Source organism: Aegilops tauschii, chromosome 2 (assembly GCF_002575655.3).
Source record: "Aegilops tauschii subsp. strangulata cultivar AL8/78 chromosome 2, Aet v6.0, whole genome shotgun sequence".
In the NCBI taxonomy this organism is placed as follows: Eukaryota; Viridiplantae; Streptophyta; class Magnoliopsida; order Poales; family Poaceae; genus Aegilops; species Aegilops tauschii.
Genome location: NC_053036.3, coordinates 405,328,008 through 405,346,611, shown reverse-complemented (window position 1 = coordinate 405,346,611; position 18,604 = coordinate 405,328,008). Strand labels below are relative to the sequence as shown.

Sequence of the window (18,604 nt, the reverse complement as noted above, 5' to 3'; positions counted from 1 at the left end):
TTCAGTCTCCCACTTGCACTAGAGTCAATAATCTAGTTCACATCGCCATGTGATTTAACATCAATAATTCACATCACTATGTGATTAACACCCATAGTTCACATCTCTATGTGACCAACACTCAAAGGGTTTACTAGAGTCAATAATCTAGTTCACATCGCTATGTGATTAACACCTAAAGAGTACTAAGGTGTGATTATGTTTTGATTGTGAGATAATTTTAGTCAACGGGTCTGTCACATTCAGATCCGTAAGTACTTTGCAAATTTCTATGTCTACAATGCTCTGCACGGAGCTACTCTAGCTAATTTCTCCCACTTTCAATATGTATCTAGACCGAGACTTAGAGTCATCTAGATTTAGTGTCAAAACTTGCATCGACGTAACCCTTTACGACGAACCTTTTGTCACTTCCATAATCGAGAAACATATCCTTATTCCACTAAGGATAATTTTGACCGCTGTCCAGTGATCTACTCCTAGATCACTATTGTACTCCCTTGCCAAAATCAGTGTAGGGTGTACAATAGATCTGGTACACAGGATGGCATACTTTATAGAACCTATGGCCAAGGCATAGGGAATGACTTTCATTCTCTTTCTATCTTTTGCCGTGATCGGGATTTGAGTCTTTACTCAATTTCACACCTTGTAACACAGGCAAGAACTCTTTCTTTGACTGTTCTATTTTGAACTACTTCAAAATCTTGTTAAGGTATGTACTCATTGAAAAAACTTATCAAGCGTCTTGATCTATCTCTATAGATCTTGATGCTCAATATGTAAGCAGCTTCACCGAGGTCTTTCTTTGAAAAACTCCTTTCAAACACTCCATTATGCTTTGCAGAATAATTCTACATTATTTCCGATCAACAATATGTCATTCACATATACTTATCAGAAATGTTGTAGTGCTCCCACTCACTTTCTTGTAAATACAGGCTTCACCGCAAGTCTGTATAAAACTATATCCTTTGATCAACTTATCAAAGCGTATATTCCAACTCCGAGATGCTTGCACCAGTCCATAGATGGATCGCTGGAGCTTGCATATTTTGTTAGCAATTTTAGGATTGACAAAACCTCCTGGTTGCATCATATACAACTCTTCTTTAATAAATCCATTAAGGAATACAGTTTTGTTTATCCATTTGCCAAATTTCATAAAATGCGGCAATTGCTAACATGATTCAGACAGACTTAAGCATAGATACGAGTGAGAAACTCTCATCGTAGTCAACACCTTGAACTTGTCGAAAACCTTTTTGCGACAATTCTAGCTTTGTATATAGTAACACTACTATCAGCGTCCGTCTTCCTCTTGAAGATCCATTTAATCTCAATGGCTCGCCGTTCATTGGGCAAGTCAATCAAAGTCCGTACTTTGTTCTCATACATGGATCTCATCTCAGATTTCATGGCCTCAAGCCATTTTGTGGAATCTGGGCTCATCATTGCTTCCTCATAGTTCGTAGGTTTGTCATGGTCAAATAACATGACCTCCAGAACAGGATTACCGTACCACTCTGGTGCGGATCTTACTCTGGTTTACCTACGTGGTTTGGTAGTAACTTGATCTGAAGTTACATGATCATCATCATTAACTTCCTCACTAATTGGTGTAGAAGTCACAGGAACAGATTTCTGTGATGAACTACTTTCCAATAAGGGAGCAGGTACAGTTACCTCATCAAGTTCTAGTTTCCTCCCACTCACTTCTTTCGAGAGAAACTCCTTCTCTAGAAAGGATCCATACTAAGCAACAAATGTCTTGCCTTCGGATCTGTGATAGAAGGTGTACCCAACTGTCTCCTTTGGGTATCCTATGAAGACACATTTCTCCGATTTGGGTTTGAGCTTATCAGGATGAAACTTTTTCACATAAGCATCGCCACCCCAAACTTTTAGAAACGACAACTTTGGTTTCTTGCTAAACCACAGTTCATAAGGCGTCGTCTCAACGGATTTTTATGGTGCCCTATTTAACGTGAATGTAGTTGTCTCTAATGCATAACCCCAAAACGATAGTGGTAAATTGGTAAGAGACATCATATATCGCACCATATCTAATAAAGTACGGTTACGATGTTCGGACACACCATTACACCGTGGTGTTCCAGGTGGCGTGAATTTGTGAAACTATTCCACATTGTTTTAATTGAAGACCAAACTCGTAACTCAAATATTTGTCTCCGCGATCAAATCATAGAAACTTTATTTCCTTGTTACGATGATTTTCTACTTCACTCTGAAATTCTTTGAACTTTTCAAATGCTTCAGACTTATGTTTCATCAAGTAGATATAACCATATCTGCTCAAATCATCTGTGAAGGTCAGAAAATAATGATACCTGCTACGAGCCTCAATATTCATCGGACCACATACATCTGTATGTATGATTTCCAATAAATCTGTTGCTCTCTCCATAGTTCCGGAGAACGGCGTTTTTAGTCATCTTGCCCATGAGGCACGGTTCGCAAGCATCAAGTGATTCCAAAATCCCATCAGTATGGAGTTTCTTCATGCGCTTTACACCAATATGACCTGAACGGCAGTGCCACAAATAAGTTGCACTATCATTATTAACTTTGCATCTTTTGGCTTCATTATTATGAATATGTGTATCACTACGATCGAGATCCAACAAACCATTTTCGTTGGTGTGTATGACCATAGAAGGTTTTTATTCATGTAAACAGAACAACAATTGTTCTCTTACTTAAATGAATAATCGTATTGCAATAAACATGATCAAATCATATTAATGCTCAACGCAAACACCAAATAACACATATTTAGTTTCAACACTAATCCCGAAAGTACAGGGAGTGTGCGATGATGATCATATCAATCTTGGAACTACTTCCAACACACATCGTCACCTCGCCTTTTTACTAGTCTCTGTTTATTCTGCAACTCCCGTTTCGAGTTACTACTCTTAGCAACTGAACCAGTATCAAATACCGAGGGGTTGCTATAAACACTAGTAAAGTACACATCAATAACATATATATCCAATATACCTTTGTTCACTTTGCCATCCTCCTTATCCACCAAATAGTTGGGGTAGTTCCGCTTCCAATGACCAGTCCCTTTGCAGTAGAAGCACTTAGTCTCAGGCTTAGGACCGGACTTGGGCTTCTTCACTTGAGCAGTAACTTGCTTGCTGTTCTTCTTGAAGTTCCCCTTCTTCCCTTTGCCCTTTTCTTGAAACTAGTGGTTTTGTTAACCATCAACACTTGATGCTCTTTCTTGATTTCTACCTTCGTCGATTTCAGGATCACGAAGAGCTCGGGAATTACTTTCTTCATCCCTTGCATACTATAGTTCATCACGAAGTTCTACTAACTTCGTGATGGTGACTAGAGAATTCTGTCAATCACTATTTTATCTGGAAGATAAACTCCCACTTGATTCAAGCGATTGTAGTACCCAGACAATCTAAGCACATGCTCACTAGTTGAGCGATTCTCCTCCATCTTTTAGCTATAGAACTTGTTGGAGACTTCATATCTCTCAACTCGGGTATTAGCTTGAAATATTAACTTCAACTCCTGGAACATCTCATATGGTCCATGACGTTCAAAACGTCTTTGAAGTCCCGATTCTAAGCCGTTAAGCATGGTGCACTAAACTATCAAGTAGTCATCATATTGAGCTAGCCAAACGTTCATAACGTCTGCATCTGCTCCTGCAATAGGTCTGTCACCTAGCGGTGCATCAAGGACATATTTTTTCTGTGCAGCAATGAGGATAATCCTCATATCACGGATCCAATCCGCATCTTTGCTACTAACATCTTTCAACACAATTTTTCTCTAGGAACATATCAAAAATAAACACAGGGAAGCAACAACGCGAGCTATTGATCTACAACATAATTTGCAAAATACTATCAGGACTAAGTTCATGATAAAGTTAAGTTTAATTAATCATATTACTTAAGAACTCCCACTTAGATAGACATCCCTCTAATCCTCTAAGTGATCACGTGATCCATATCAACTAAACCATGTCCGATTAACACGTGAGATGGAGTAGTTTCAATGGTGAACATCACTATGTTGATCATATCTACTATATGATTCACGCTCGACCTTTCGGTCTCTGTGTTCCGAGGCCATATCTGTATATATGCTAGGCTCGTCAAGTTTAACCTGAGTATTCTGCGTGTGCAACTGTTTTGCACCCGTTGTATTTGAACGTAGAGCCTATCACACCCGATTAACACGTGGTGTCTCAGCACGAAGAACTTTCGCAACGGTGCATACTCAGGGACACCACATTTATCTTGAAATTTTAGTGAGAGATCATCTTATAATGCTACCGTCAATCAAAGCAAGATAAGATGCATAAAGGATTAACATCACATGCAATCAATATAAGTGATATGATATGGCCATCATCATCTTGTGCTTGTGATCTCCATCTCCGAAGCACCGTGCTTGTGATCTTCATCTCCGAAGCACCGTCATGATCACCATCGTTACCGGCGCACCGTGTTCGTGATCTCCATCTCCGAAGCACCGTGTTCGTGATCTCCATCTCCGAAGCACCGTCATGATCACCATCGTTACCGGCATGACACCTTGATCTCCATCGTAGTATCATTGTCATCTCGCCAACTAATTGCTTTTACGACTATCGCTACCGCTTAGTGATAAAGTAAAACTATTACATGGTGATTGCATCTCATACAATAAAGCGACAACCATATGGCTCCTGCTAGTTGCCGATAACTCGGTTACAAAACATGATCATCTCATACAACAAATTATATCACATCATGTCTTGACCATATCACATCACAACATGCCCTGCAAAAACAAGTTAGACGTCCTCTACTTTGTTGTTGCAAGTTTTACGTGGCTGCTACGGGCTTAGCAAGAACCGTTCTTACCTACGCATCAAAACCACAACGATAGTTTGTCAAGTTGGTGTTGTTTTAACCTTCGCAAGGACCGGGCATAGCCACACTCGGTTCAACTAAAGTGAGAGTGACAGACACCCGCCGGTCACCTTTAAGCAACGAGTGCTCGCAATGGTGAAACCAGTCTTGCGTAAGCGTACGCGTAATGTCGGTCTGGGCCGCTTCATCTCACAATACCGCTGAACCAAAGTATAACATGCTGGTAAGCAGTATGACTTATATCGCCCACAACTCACTTGTGTTCTACTCGTGCATAGCATCAACGCATAAAACCAGGCTCGGATGCCACTGTTGGGGAACGTAGTAATTTCAAAAAAATTCCTACGCACACGCAAGATCATGGTGATGCATAGCAACGAGAGGGGAGAGTGTTGTCCATGTACCCTCGTAGACCGACAGCGGAAGCGTTATCACAACGCGGTTGATGTAGTCGTACGTCTTCACGATCCGACCGATCAAGTACCGAACGCACGGCACCTTCGAGTTCTACACACGTTCAGCTCGATGACGTCCCTCGAACTCCGATCCAGCCGAGTGTTGAGGGAGAGTTTCGTCAGCACGATGGCATGGTAATGATGATGATGTTCCACCGACACAGGGCTTCGCCTAAGCTCCGCAACGGTATTATCGAGGTGTAATATGGTGGAGGGGGGCACCGCACACGGCTAAAATATCGTATATCAAGTTGTATCTCTGGGGTGCCCCCCTGCCCCCGTATATAAAGGAGCAAGGGGAAGAGGGCCGGCCAAGGGGAGGTGGCGCGCCGAAGGGGGGAGTCCTACTCCCACCGGGAGTAGGACTCCTCCTTTCCTTGTGGGAGTAGGAGAAGGGAAGGGGGAAGGAGAAAGAAGGAAGGGGGCGCCCCCCCTCCCTAGTCCAATTCGGACTAGCCCATGGGGAGGGGTGCGGCCACCCTTTGAGGTCTTTCCCTCCTTTCCCGTATGGCCCATTAAGGCCCAATACGAATTCCCGTAACTCTCCGGTACTCTGAAAAATACCCGAATCACTCGGAACCTTTCCGAAGTCCGAATATAGTCGTCCAATATATCGATCTTTATGTCTCGGCCATTTCGAGACTCCTCGTCATGTCCCCGATCTCATCCGGGAGTCCGAACTCCTTCGGTACATCAAAACTCAATAAAACCGTCATTGTAACGTTAAGCGTGCGGACCCTTCGGGTTCGAGAACTATGTAGACATGACCGGGACACCTCTCCGGTCAATAACCAATAGCGGGACCTGGATGCCCATATTGGCTCCCACATATTCTATGAAGATCTTTATCGGTCAGACCGCATAACAACATACGTTGTTCCCTTTGTCATCGGTATGTTACTTGCCCGAGATTCGATCATCGGTATCTCGATACCTAGTTCAATCTCGTTACTGGCAAGTCTCTTTACTCGTTCTGTAATACATCATCCCGCAACTAACTCATTAGTCACAATGCTTGCAAGGCTTATAGTGATGTGCATTACCGAGTGGGCCCAGAGATACCTCTCCGACAATCGGAGTGACAAATCCTAATCTCGAAATACGCCAACCCAACAAGTACCTTTGGAGACACCTGTAGAGCACCTTTATAATCACCCATTTACGTTATGACGTTTGGTAGCACACAAAGTGTTCCTCCGGTAAACGGGAGTTGCATAATCTCATAGTCAGAGGAACATGTATAAGTCATGAAGAAAGCAATAGCAACATACTAAACGATCGGGTGCTAAGCTAACGGAATGGGTCAAGTCAATCACGTCATTCTCCTAATGAGGTGATCTCGTTAATCAAATGACAACTCATGTCTATGGCTAGGAAACATAACCATCTTTGATTAACGAGCTAGTCAAGTAGAGGCATACTAGTGACACTCTGTTTGTCTATGTATTCACACATGTATTATGTTTCCGGTTAATACAATTCTAGCATGAATAATAAACATTTATCATGATATAAGGAAATATATAATACTTTATTATTGCCTCTAGGGCATATTGCCTTCAACTTGTGCTCGGCGAAATCCGTCGGGACACCTGGCATGTCCTTAGGTGACCATGCAAAGATGTCCCGATTCTCACGGAGGAAATCGACGAGCTCGCCTTCCTATTTGCTGTCGAGGTTTGCACCTATGACAACGTACCTTTCTGGGTGCTCCGGGTCCAAGGGTATCTTCTTTGTCTTTTTGGCCGGCTTGAACGAGCCCTCGGCTTCTGACTCCTTGGGGTTGGGTGACATCTCCGGCTGCTTGCCTGCCATCGCCACAACTCGGTCAAGCAGCCGCTTCTCGGCCGCGATCACAAGGGACTCGGCCAGCCGGCTGCTATCTGCTGTGCAAGCGGACGACTTCTTGTAATCTCCTTCTATGGTCAGAATTCCCTTGGAACTCGGCATCTTCATCTTGAGGTAAGCATAGTGGGGGACCGCCATGAACTTGGCCAGAGCAGGCCGGCCAAGCAGTGCATGGTATGGGCTCTCAAGGTCCACCACCTCAAACCAGACCGGCTCTCGGCGGAAGTGATCTTTGTCTCCAAAGAGGACGTCTATCTGGATCTTGCCGATTGGTGAGTAGGAAAGGCCAGGAACTATGCCATGGAAAACGGTCCGGCTGGGCTGAAGCTGCCTTTGTTTGATTCCTAACTTCTCCATGGTATCCTTGTACATGATGTTGATCTTGCTGGCGCCATCTATCAGAACTCGGGAAAAGCGAGCAGCTCGCCTATCAGTGGCAAAGGTGGCATCCAGAACCAGGGCATAGGAACCGGGATTGGGCATCACTTCCGGGTGGTCGGCTCTGCTCCAGCTGATGGGCGTCTCGGACCAATGCATGAACTCGGGGGTCTCTGATGCTACCGCATTCACTTCTTGTTGTCGTTGCCATCTGCTGTGCTTGTCGTCGGCCACGCTGGTGAACATGACATAAGCTCCGTGCTCTTCAGGATACTCGTCTTGTATGGCTCCGACTGGTCGAACCGCCGGCTGCTGGGGGGAGGAGGTGGCGGCTGCCCAGCAGGCGGAGGAGGCAGAAGGCCGTCTCCCTTGGCGATCCTGGTGAGCCAATGGCACTTTCGAGTGGTGTGGTTGGACAGCTTTGCGCCACTGTGGAACTTGCAGGGCGCGTCAAGAGTCTGCTCATACGAGAAAGCAGGTAGCCAATTGGGCTTGCCTCCCTTCTGGCGCTTGGATGGAGGCTGCCCTTCCGGCTGCTGGTCTTCGACTGTCACCACCTGCCGGCTTGTGGAAGCCGGCTGCATGGCTTTGCGCTTGTTATCGCTTGGTTGTTGGCGCCGACTGGTGTCGCCAGCCGGGGTCCGAGGAGCCTGAGGGGCCACTTTGCCAGATGCATCAACTTGGATTTCTGCCTTCATGGAGGAGTCGGTCGTGGCATATTTATCGGCTATGATCAGCAACTCGTCGAGGGTCGCCGGCTCGTCGCAGAGAAGTCGGTGCTTGAGGAGGGTGACTTCTCGGCACCCAGCGGTGAAGTACTCGATGGCCTGCAACTCGTGCATGCCTTCGCAAGATTTGCGGAGCTTAGACCAGCGCGTGAGGTAGTCGCGAGTCAACTCGCTGGGGCCTTGTACGCACAAGGAGAGCTGGCGAGGTTTGGGCGGCCGCTTGTACGTGCTGATGAAGTTGCGGATGAAGGCTTCGGTGAAGTCGACCCAGCTGTTGATGCTGCGGGGCTTCAGGCTGTTCGCCATGTCCAGGCCGTGCCCTGGAGCATGAGCGGAACGTACTTCACAGCAACGCGCTTGTTGCCGTTCACGATGCTGATGGCTGTGGAGTAGTCGACCAGCTAGTCCTCCGGCTTCATGGAGCCGGTGTACTTGGGTGTATCTCTTGGGAGCGTGAACCCTTTGGGGAAGGGCTCGTCTCGAATGCGGGGGCCAAAACAAGGCGGACCCAGCTCATCTTCTTCTTCTAGCGCCAGGGATCAGTGGAGACGGTCGATCCGGTGGCGGGCATCATTCTCTCCGACTCCCTCTCGGCGGCCAAGGCGGTCTCCGAGCGTTGGGTGGTCAACAGGCGGCGGGGAGACGCGCCTTTCCCTGCGAGGGGGAGGAGGCGGATAGTCATCCCGTCGCTCCACTGCTCTCGGGCGGCCGTCTTGGTCGCGCTCAATGGTGATGCGAGTCCGGCTGCGGCTGGCAGCCGGCTCCTTGTCTCTTCTTCCGCAGATGCCACCAGTCGGTGTCCGAGATGTCGCGCCTTGATCTCAGCGGGGATGCAGATCGTCATTTTGCCGGTGAGGCGCCTCAGTGCGGCAACCGGCCTCGTGCTGCTCGGCAGCCGCGTCGAGGAGTCACTGGACGCGCTCCGCCATCTGGCGACGCTCTTCGCCCTCGAACTTGTCCAGCTCTTCTGCTGCCGCCTGGGCAGCTAGGATATTTTCCGCTGGCGTGGCATAGACGGGGCGATCTGCCCCGAACAGGTTGGCGATGGCCACGCCGCGCTACCGGATCGTGCCAAGGCGGCTGGGCCCACCGGGAGCCGGCATGCCGCCCACAGCACGGTCCATCTCGCGCTGGTAGGCCTCCGATAGGCGTCCAATGCTGGCCAGCTTCTTGGCGCCCTCGACGAGCTGGATGCGGCGTGCTTCCAGCATCTCGGCGTCAGCGTCTTCTGGGATGGGCACCGTTAGGTCTTGATGTGCCGCATCGAGCGGGTCATGAGCACCTCCGCCGGAGTGCTCGCTGTGGCCGATGACTAGCGCCTCCGTGATGGCGCTTTCGCCGCTCTCCGCGCGAGGAAGCGGCTCGTCGTAGACCACCACGTTGGTGGGGAACGCGTCAAGCGACGCAGTGTCGGAATTGACAAGCATCGGGTCGGTGGAGCCAACAGACTCCAAGTCTACAGTAGGCTCGTTGGCGACGTGGAGCTGATCAAGGAGGCTGACGAGGCGGCTCTCAGGGCCATCATTGCCGGCATCGGACGCTGGCTCGTCGGAGAGGCGAACCTCGCCAACAAGGTCGGTGAGGCAGCTCGCCGCGCAGGCGACCTCCATGCCGTGCAGTGCGTCGGCGCAGACTCCATCTGGCGTGCCGGGCTGGCTGCGCTCGCCAGGGAGGAAAATGGTTCCCGTCCAGAACAGGTCTCCGGACGACGGTGCACCTTGCCCCACGGTGGGCGCCAAATGTCGGGGGTTGGGTGCGACATATGCCAAAGGATGGCTTATCATGGTGGGAGCGAGTAGAAGGTCGCCAGTGCCTGGAAGCGGGATTAGGCGTAGACACGAACGCCGGCGCACTTTACTCAAGTTCGGGGCTCTCCTAGGAGATAACACCCCTAGTCCTGCTCTGCGGGGTCTCCGCATGATCACTAAAGCACAAGTGGTACAATGGTGCTCCTCGAGCTGTTTGCTAGAGGTAGGAGAAGGCAAGGCTAGCTCTCTCCTTTCTCTATGGGTGGGTCTAGTTCTAACAGGTTGGGAACCCTTTGCATGGGTGCCCTGGGGGTTTATATAGGCCTACCCCCAAGGGTACAATGGTAATCCGGCCGGGTGTAGGGCCCGACTGTCAGTCTCTTTGGCCGCCGGCTTCTCCGCCGGCTGCTGGGGCCCGCCGCCTGGTGGGCCCCGCCGACTGGTCTGGTACGGGGCCGACAGGCCGCCTCCGCCGCTCTTGGGTCTTGTCGGCTACTGATCACTATAGCCGTGACACTAATGATGCAGGCTTGGTCAGGGGATCGTGGCTACAGCTCCGCCGCCTGGCGGGCGATTACTGTAGCCAGTCTGCGTTTTGTCTGGTTAATGGCGCGTGGGACCCGACGAAGGGGCGGGCCGTCTACTGGGGGCCGACCTCCCTCGGGTCCGACTGGTGGGGCTCTAGCCGTCTTCCGGGCTCTCGCTGATTGGTGGGGCCCGTCATCCTTGGGCCATACCGACAGGCCGTCGTGGGAGCAGGGCTCCGCCTGCTTGTGGCGATGTCAGGAGTGGTGTGGCAACAGTGCCGCGCCGGGCAGAGATCTCCGCTGGTATGGTGCACTGTGGCCACGCGCGTCCTTGGATCGGGGGGATAGGCTATACTGTAGCCACTCCCTGTCTTGTCTTTCTTGATGAGGGCGTGGGCTTCGTTGGTGCCACGGGCCGACTGCTAGGGGCCGGCTTCTCTAGAAGCCGCCAACTAGGAGTCGGCTTGTCTTGAAGTCGGTCTCTGGGACTCGGCCGTCTACGGTCAGCCGGCTATTCCTCCAGCCGGCCACCAGAAGGCGGCACTTCATCTTGGTGCCTTGAGGGGCGAGCCAGCCCCAATGTCTTGAAAGGTTCTGGGCCTCAGGTTAACCTACCCGTGGCCCATTACTCTGACACCACCTGCAAATCGACACATTGTGCCACCCTCCAACAAGTCCTAGGGTAGCCGAAACTTCAATCAACAGCGTAGTGCGATAGGGGGAAGCCATTTTTTTGTTGGACTTAGTCCGTAAAAATTGGGGAAAACTAGATATATCCATGAAATGCTAAGGAGAATGCATCATGGATCCGAAAGCCCACAGAAAAAGTTTCCCCAATGAAAAACCGAAAGGCAACAAAAGAGGCAAAATTTTAAGAAAAATATTTTTTGAGGAACCTTCCATTGATTGGGGGCATAGGTCGGATTCCGTGGGAATCGACGAGTTGGTATGCTCCCCCATCGTAGACTTGCTCGATGACGTTTGGCCCTTCCCACTTTTGCTCGAACTTGCCCTTCGTCCTATGTGTCACGACGATGGGCCTCCTGAGCACAAGGACCAAATCGCCTTTTCGGAAGACATGTTGCTTGACGAGCTTGTCGTAAGCTCTCACCATATTCTGGCGGTAAAGCTCCAGGTTCTGTAGGGCATGAAGTTGCCCCTCTTCAAGGGCGTCGAGCTCCTGAAACCAAAGTTGTACCTGTTCATCGTGGGTGATTTCATCTTGGATAGCCACCCTCAAAGAGGGTAGCTGGACCTCCAGTGGTAGGACCGCCTCACTCCCGAACACGAGAGAAAACAGAGTCGCCTGTGTTGGGGTACGGACTATGACGCGGTACACCCATAAGGACTCGAAGAGACGGTCATGCCAGTCTCTCCAATTCCTTGTCACTGTCTTCTTGAGTATCTTGCCGAGCGTCTTGTTGAAAGCCTCGATCGCATCATTAGCTTGAGGGTAGTAGCCGGTGGAGTAGTTCCACTTGATCTTGTACTTCTCCGTGAACCTGTACATCTTGTTGGACTTGAAGGCCTTGCTGTTGTCGGAGGTGATCCAATGAGGTATCCCAAAGCGATATATTATGTTTCACTCTAGGAAGTTGATGAAGTTGTCACTCTTCACCTCCCGTAGTGGAACAGCTTCCGCCCACTTTGAGAAGTAGTCCTTCGCGGCGAGGATGAAGCGATGCCCCCTGGAAGATGGAGGGTTGATAGGGCCGATGACGTCGATTCCCCAAGCATCGAATGGCCAAGAGGGAATGGTAGGGTGAAGAGGGACTGGTGGCTGGTGCTTGAAATCGCCATGGACTTGGCAATTGTGGCATGATTTGGCCACCCGAAGGCAGTCCGCCATAACACTGGGCCAGGAGTATCCTACTAGACGTATACTATGATACATCTTGGCCCCTCCTTGGTGCCCGCCGCAGACTCCATGATGCATCTCCTATAGGATCTTGTCGGCTTCACTTCGGTTGACGCATCGAAGTAGGACCTCCTGTCCACGCGAGCGCCTGTATAGGGCACCTACTTCAAAAAGATAGAAAGGGAGTCGTCATTGTAGTTGGCGCCTCGTGACAGGGTCATCGGGGAGGCTCCCATGCTTGAACTAGTCGAGGAATGGTTGCAGCCACTCGCCCTCCTCTACGGTATTTGTCATGACGGTATTGACTTCATACTCCGCTGGGATGAGCTCCAAGACAGCTAGGAGTAGCCACCTTTCTTCCATGTTCACCTACATTGTTTTATTATTTGGGAGCACCAATGTCGCTGCTAGTTTCGCCAAGGCATCAGCAGGTGCATTCCTACTTCGTGGGACATGGAGCACTTCAACATGTTGAAATTTTCCCATTAGATTCCGGGTCGCAGAATAGTACAGCACCAATTCAGGCTTGCAAACCTCATAGATGTCGTTGACTTGACGAATGATGAGTTGAGAGTCTCCATAAGCCCGCAAGGAATGAACCTCCATGGAGAGCGCCAAGAGGAGGCCGAAAATGAGCGCCTCGTACTCTGCTTCATTGTTGGAGCATTCTTCTTTGAGCAGGGAGAATGAGTGATACATCACCCCTCCTTGTGGCGTCTTGAACACCAAACCTGCACCGGCTCTTCGTCTTAGGGTACCATCCGAGTCGGCGTCCATGCGGGAGGCACCGTCAAAGTAAAGCTCCCACGACGCGTCGAGGTTGACATTGAAAACCTCCTCGTCAGGGAGGTCCGTGACAAGAGGTGAGTCATCTGGAATTGGGTGCGCTATGAGAAACTCCGCCAAGGCTTGACCCTTGATTGCTTTTTGAGGCACAAAGGTGATGTTAAACTCCATCATGATAGGTGCCCATTTTCCAAGTCGCCCCATGAGCGCGGGCTGAATTAAAACATACCTCACGGGGTCCGCCCTCGTGACGAGCTGGACTTCATGCTTCAACGTGTAGTGCATGAGCTTCTTCAAAGCAAAGATTAGGGCCAAGCACAACTTCTCTATAGAAGAGTAGTTTCGCTCAGCCCCCACCATGGTGCGGCTCAAGTAATAACATGCCACCTCCTTTCCCTCGTCATTGTTTTGGGCGAACAAAGCGCCTACCGAAGTAGGCTGTGCTGCAATGTATAGGATGAGTGGGCGCCCCTTTACGGGAGCTGCCAAGACAGGTGGATTAAGGAGGTACCTTTTGATTTCATCGAATCCGCGTTGGCATCCTTCATCCCACACGAACGAAGCTCCTTTCTTCATGAGGCTCGAGAAGGGATGGATGCGTCCGGAGAGGTTGGAGATGAAGCGCCTGATGTATGCAAGCTTCCCTTGCAATGACCTCAACTCTTTGAGATCTTGAGGCGGCGGCATGTCGAGGATGGCCTTGATCTTCTTAGGCTCGATCTCTATGCCTCGGTGACGAACAATAAAGCCGAGGAAGAGGCCTGACTGAACAGCAAAGGCACACTTCATCGGGTTCATCTTTAGTTCATGTTGACGTAGCCGCTCGAAGACAACTCGAAGATCCTCCTGATGATGCTTGCGATCCTTGGTTTTGACTACCATGTCATCAACGTAGCATTCCATCGAATGGTGGATTAAATCACCAAGAACACATGTCATGGCACGCTGGTAAGTTGCACCAACATTCTTCAGTCCGAATGGCATGACGTAGTAGAAATTTCCCTTCGGGGTCCTGAAAGCGGTGTCAATGGCGTCATTAGGATCCATCTTGATCTGGTTGTAGCCTGACGAACCATCCATTAAGGAAAGTGCGCCATGGCCTGTGGTGGAGTCGATGATGATCTATGGGATTGGTAGAGGAAAGTCATCCTTTGGGCAAGCCTGATTCAGGTCGCGGAAGTCCTGGCAGATTTGTATCTGCCCATTCTTCTTCTCCACCGGGACAATATTGGCGAGCCACCATGGATACTTCGTCTCCTTGATGAAACCTGCAGTGATTAATTTATCGACCTCCGCGATGACATCGACATCAAGTTCTGGACGTAGACGCCGTGGTTGCTGCTTGATGGGACAGAACCGTGGGTCAATCGCCAACTTGTGTGTGGCGACACGAGGGTCCAAACCTGGCATCTCCTTGTAACTCCAGGCAAAGCAGTATCGGTACTCCATCAAGAAGCTTCGGTAGTCCTCCCGCTCCTCTTCCGTTAGCCTGGCGCTAACAAAATTGGGGCGTGGGTCATCCTCCATTCCAAGGTTGTTTGGACGAGACCATCGATGGTGGGCTTCCCTCCGTCTTCTAACTCCTGTGGTGCTGATATGGAGCTAAGTTCCTCGGCGTCACTTGGCTCACCGTTGGCAGAGTGTTGTTGATGAGGAATGGCGGACAAAGTGTCGGACTCATCGCTTGATGAGACGGACATGGCGTGGCAGTTGACTCATGTTCCGACACCGAGCTCCTCCTCTTCATCAGCAGGGACGTCGTAGGTACAACATTCCATCGCATGGTGTATCAGATCGCCAAGAACGCATGTCATGGCATGCTGGTATGTTACACCTGCATTCTTCAACCCAAAAGGCAGGCCAGTGTTGTAGAAGTCTCCTTCTGGCATCAGTCGTCTTTTATATTCTGGTTCTCGTGGTGCTAGCTTGGAGCTGAGCTTCCCCTCATTGCTGGGGGCGTCGGGTTTGTTGTAGCCAAGCCCAAACTTTGGTTGAGCTTTGCCTTTTTGCTGAGGTCTTTCGCTTGTCTCCGCCATTCCTCGTATATGGCGGGTGGTGGAGGAATCCTGTTGTTCCGCCCAAGAGTTATCCCGGCCTTCTCCAACAAGCGAACCATCTTGGGCTCTGCCTTCATTGTCGATAGTACCTCCCCTGGGTCACTGCAAGTTTGGGGAAATTCAAATACAAAATCACATTGTTTTACCTGTGGGACTTTGTAGAAAATGGTCTGGACTCTAGATCCGGACAAACTGGGGATTGCCCAAACCTCCAATGGGGAAGTCACTAAGACATAGAGCGACAGGGGCTGTACGCCTCCAGCTCCCCTTGCGACTTCCCCCACTTCTTTTATTCTTCTTCTATCGGCAATCGGTACGGGCGCAGGTTCTTCCTTCCAAGGGTTGCGTGCCCGTAGCATGATGGGTGGTGGCGCATCATTGCCGCCTGTTAGCATCCTGGAGACTTCCTGGGCACCTGCAGAGCTTCCGAGTGTTAAACAAATGGGCTCTCGGCGCACCAAAGTCGATGAAGAAGTGGTAGCCTCTTGAGAAATTGTTGTAGCCGACCTCAGCGTGATTGGTGTTGATGTCGGGACTCTTGCCTTCAACAGTAATGGGGTCACTGGACCAGGCATAGAAGATCCTGTTCTAGATGAGGTCGAAGTAGAGCTCCCTACCTGCAATTGGGAAGAGGGGCTATAGTCGTACCAGACATATGAAGATGACCGCCTACAGACTTGGCTCATGTGGCTCCGAGTGGAGGAGCCCTTTGCATCGGCAGGTGAGCTCAGCATGATGGGGAGCTTCATCTCTGCTACTGGCCCAAAACTTGGTTTGGTCAAGAGATCCACCTAAGGTGTTGTGCGCCCCAACTGCTGGTCGCTGTCTACAACGGGGAAGTGGTACTTTGCATCTGCATGGTGAGACTCCTGCACTGTATAAGGAGATATGTTGCCGATGATGCGCTTTTCTGTGCCGCTGGCGTCGAGGAACTTCAGGCATTGATGGAGGGTGGATGGAACGACGCGGTACTTGTGGATCCACGATCTTCCTAGAAGGGCGGAGTAGGAGGTATTCACCTCGATGACGAAGAACCGCACCTTGAAGCTAAAAGTTGACATTTGTATCTTCAATGTAATGGCACCTAGCTTAGGCTTCCCTTGGTTGTCGAAGCCGCAGATCATCACATCTATAGCCTCCAATTCGTCCACCGTAAAGCCTGCCCGCGTCAAACTCCGAAGAGGGAGAATGTTCACGGCAGACCCTGGGTCTATGAGGATCCTGCAAAGATGTGCAACACCAATATTACCTTCCACATACAATGGTCGGTTGTGGTCACCATCATCCATGAGCTTATCATCCTCATCGAACGTGATCTCATTCACGAACAAGGGGCTGGAGCAAAGACGGTGTTTTGCCATGGACACCTCGTAGAGTTCCGGAGCTTGGAGCGCCTTGAATAAGGCCTTCGCGAAGGTCAAGCACCATCATGAGCGTATCATGCACACTCAAAAGTGTAGGGATTAGCTTGAGGTGGGCGATGATGTTGTAGTCGACGTCACGTGCCTTCATCTTCTCTTGGCCTTGGTGTTCAGATTCCTCCACCTGCAAAGGCACCTCCTTTGGGGTGGTTGGCTTCTGCACCCTTGTTGGCTTGATCTTTAGTGGTTCAGGTAGGACTTTGCCCCCACACAGGTTCATGTTCACCTCTTCCAATGGCACTTCCTTTGTCTCCTCTTCGGCGTGGAGGACCGCTTGCTCTTCAGGAGTAAACATGTCTTCGGAAGGGGTGTCGTTGTAGTCATGGATGACGCTGAAACTCTCTATGCTTGGTGATTGGGATGAGCTGGCTCCTTCTTGAACTTGCTCCCCCTCCTTTGCCGGTGTTTCCCCCAGCCGGGTGGCAAGAACTGCGCCAAGGTTGGTAGCACACGCCCCCGTCGAGGAAAAGGCTCGTCTTCTTCTGACATAGGGACAAATCTTGGCGGAGGCCGGCGTTGACTTGGATCGAACCGCCTTAGAATTCTTGGGGGAGCATGTTCTGGCAAAACTGGGCGAGGATGTCGGGGTGGCAGCCTCCTTGCGTACGGCCTTCGGCGCACCGTCCTCCAAGGCTCCTCCTCGGGAATGGTTGGGGTCATGTGCGGCCGAAAGGGAGATGCATGTGTCTTGGAGAGGACGAGGTTGGATAGCTGGTCAACTTGGGCTAGTGGCACCCATGTTTCTTCGAGCTCCGTGTCTTCACTTAGCGGAGACGGTAACTTCATGCTCACCATGTTTACTGCATGGTAATCTGGGTTGAGAGCTTCTGGGTCGAGGTTGATCCTCCTCTCATTAATGGCTCTTTGGAGCCATTCTTTGAACGCGAAACAATCTTCAATGACATGTCCCACATACCTGTGATATGGGCAAAATAAAGGATTATCTGTCATCCTCACCTGATCAAGCCTCCGAGGCTCTGGTAAGTTCAAGGCTCGGTGCTCCATCAACTGGTCGAACATGTCCTTGACGAGCTCCCTACGGAAGACGTACTACTTCTTGAGGAGTTCCTGCATCGACGGGCGTTGCCTCCCTCCGGCTTGTTCGCCCCTTGCATCCAAGATGGGCACATGGCCTTGCGGTGCAGACGAGAAGACCTTGGTGGTATTTGCTTCGACTGGTGCCTTCACCCTGCTACCGTTGTTGATTTGCTTGGATGTCGAGGCAAAGTGCTTGGCGGGATAAAATGCGTTGGCATTCTTATAGAGCTCCATTATCTGTGGTGATTTCTCAAACTCAAGCTTCGTGGCCGCTACCGCCGTGCTGAGGGCACTAAAAGTTCTAGGCTCGCGCCGAGAGACTTCGAGTGACCAATGTTGCTGCATCCCGTGGACCTACATCTCAATGGCATCCTCGAGGTGCATCTCCCTAGCGAGATGCACATAACTGTTGCGGAAGCGAATGATGTAGTCATCAATGGACTCATCTCATCGTTGTCGGACTTGCGCCAGCTCGACAACGGAGAAGTCCTTCTTCATGGCGACGAAGTGCTTCTTGAAAACCTCCTTCATGGCCACCCAACTCCCAATGGACCCAACCGATAAACGGCTGTACCAATGGAAGGCAGGCCCGGTTAACGACCCTGAAAATTGGCGAAGGAGAAGTGACGGGCTATTTGTTGTGTCGCAGCATGCCGCCTCGAAGTACGCCAGGTGCTCCCTTGCATCACCGGTTCCATCAAATTGACGGAACTTTGGTGGGTGCCACCCTGCGGGATACGCCATCATGTCATGCCATGCCTCATAAGGCTTCTCCAGCTCACTCTCAGAGGTGTGAGGGGCTTGATCTATTGCCATTTGCTTCAACTTCTTGTCCACCATATCCCCGACC

The 18,604-nt window shown here is 50.3% G+C and overlaps 1 protein-coding gene across 1 annotated transcript; it reads right to left on the bottom strand.

Moving 5' to 3' along the window:
- Nucleotides 1-9,377: 9,377 nt before the first annotated feature.
- On the bottom strand, nucleotides 9,378-14,318 carry LOC141041069 (uncharacterized). Its single transcript, XM_073507180.1, has 3 exons — nucleotides 12,964-14,318; nucleotides 11,491-12,126; nucleotides 9,378-9,975 (listed from the first exon to the last, which is right to left on the bottom strand). The coding sequence occupies exons 1-3, from the start codon at nucleotides 14,316-14,318 to the stop codon at nucleotides 9,378-9,380; spliced, it is 2,589 nt and encodes an 862-aa protein (XP_073363281.1).
- Between the last annotated feature and the right edge of the window lie 4,286 nt (nucleotides 14,319-18,604).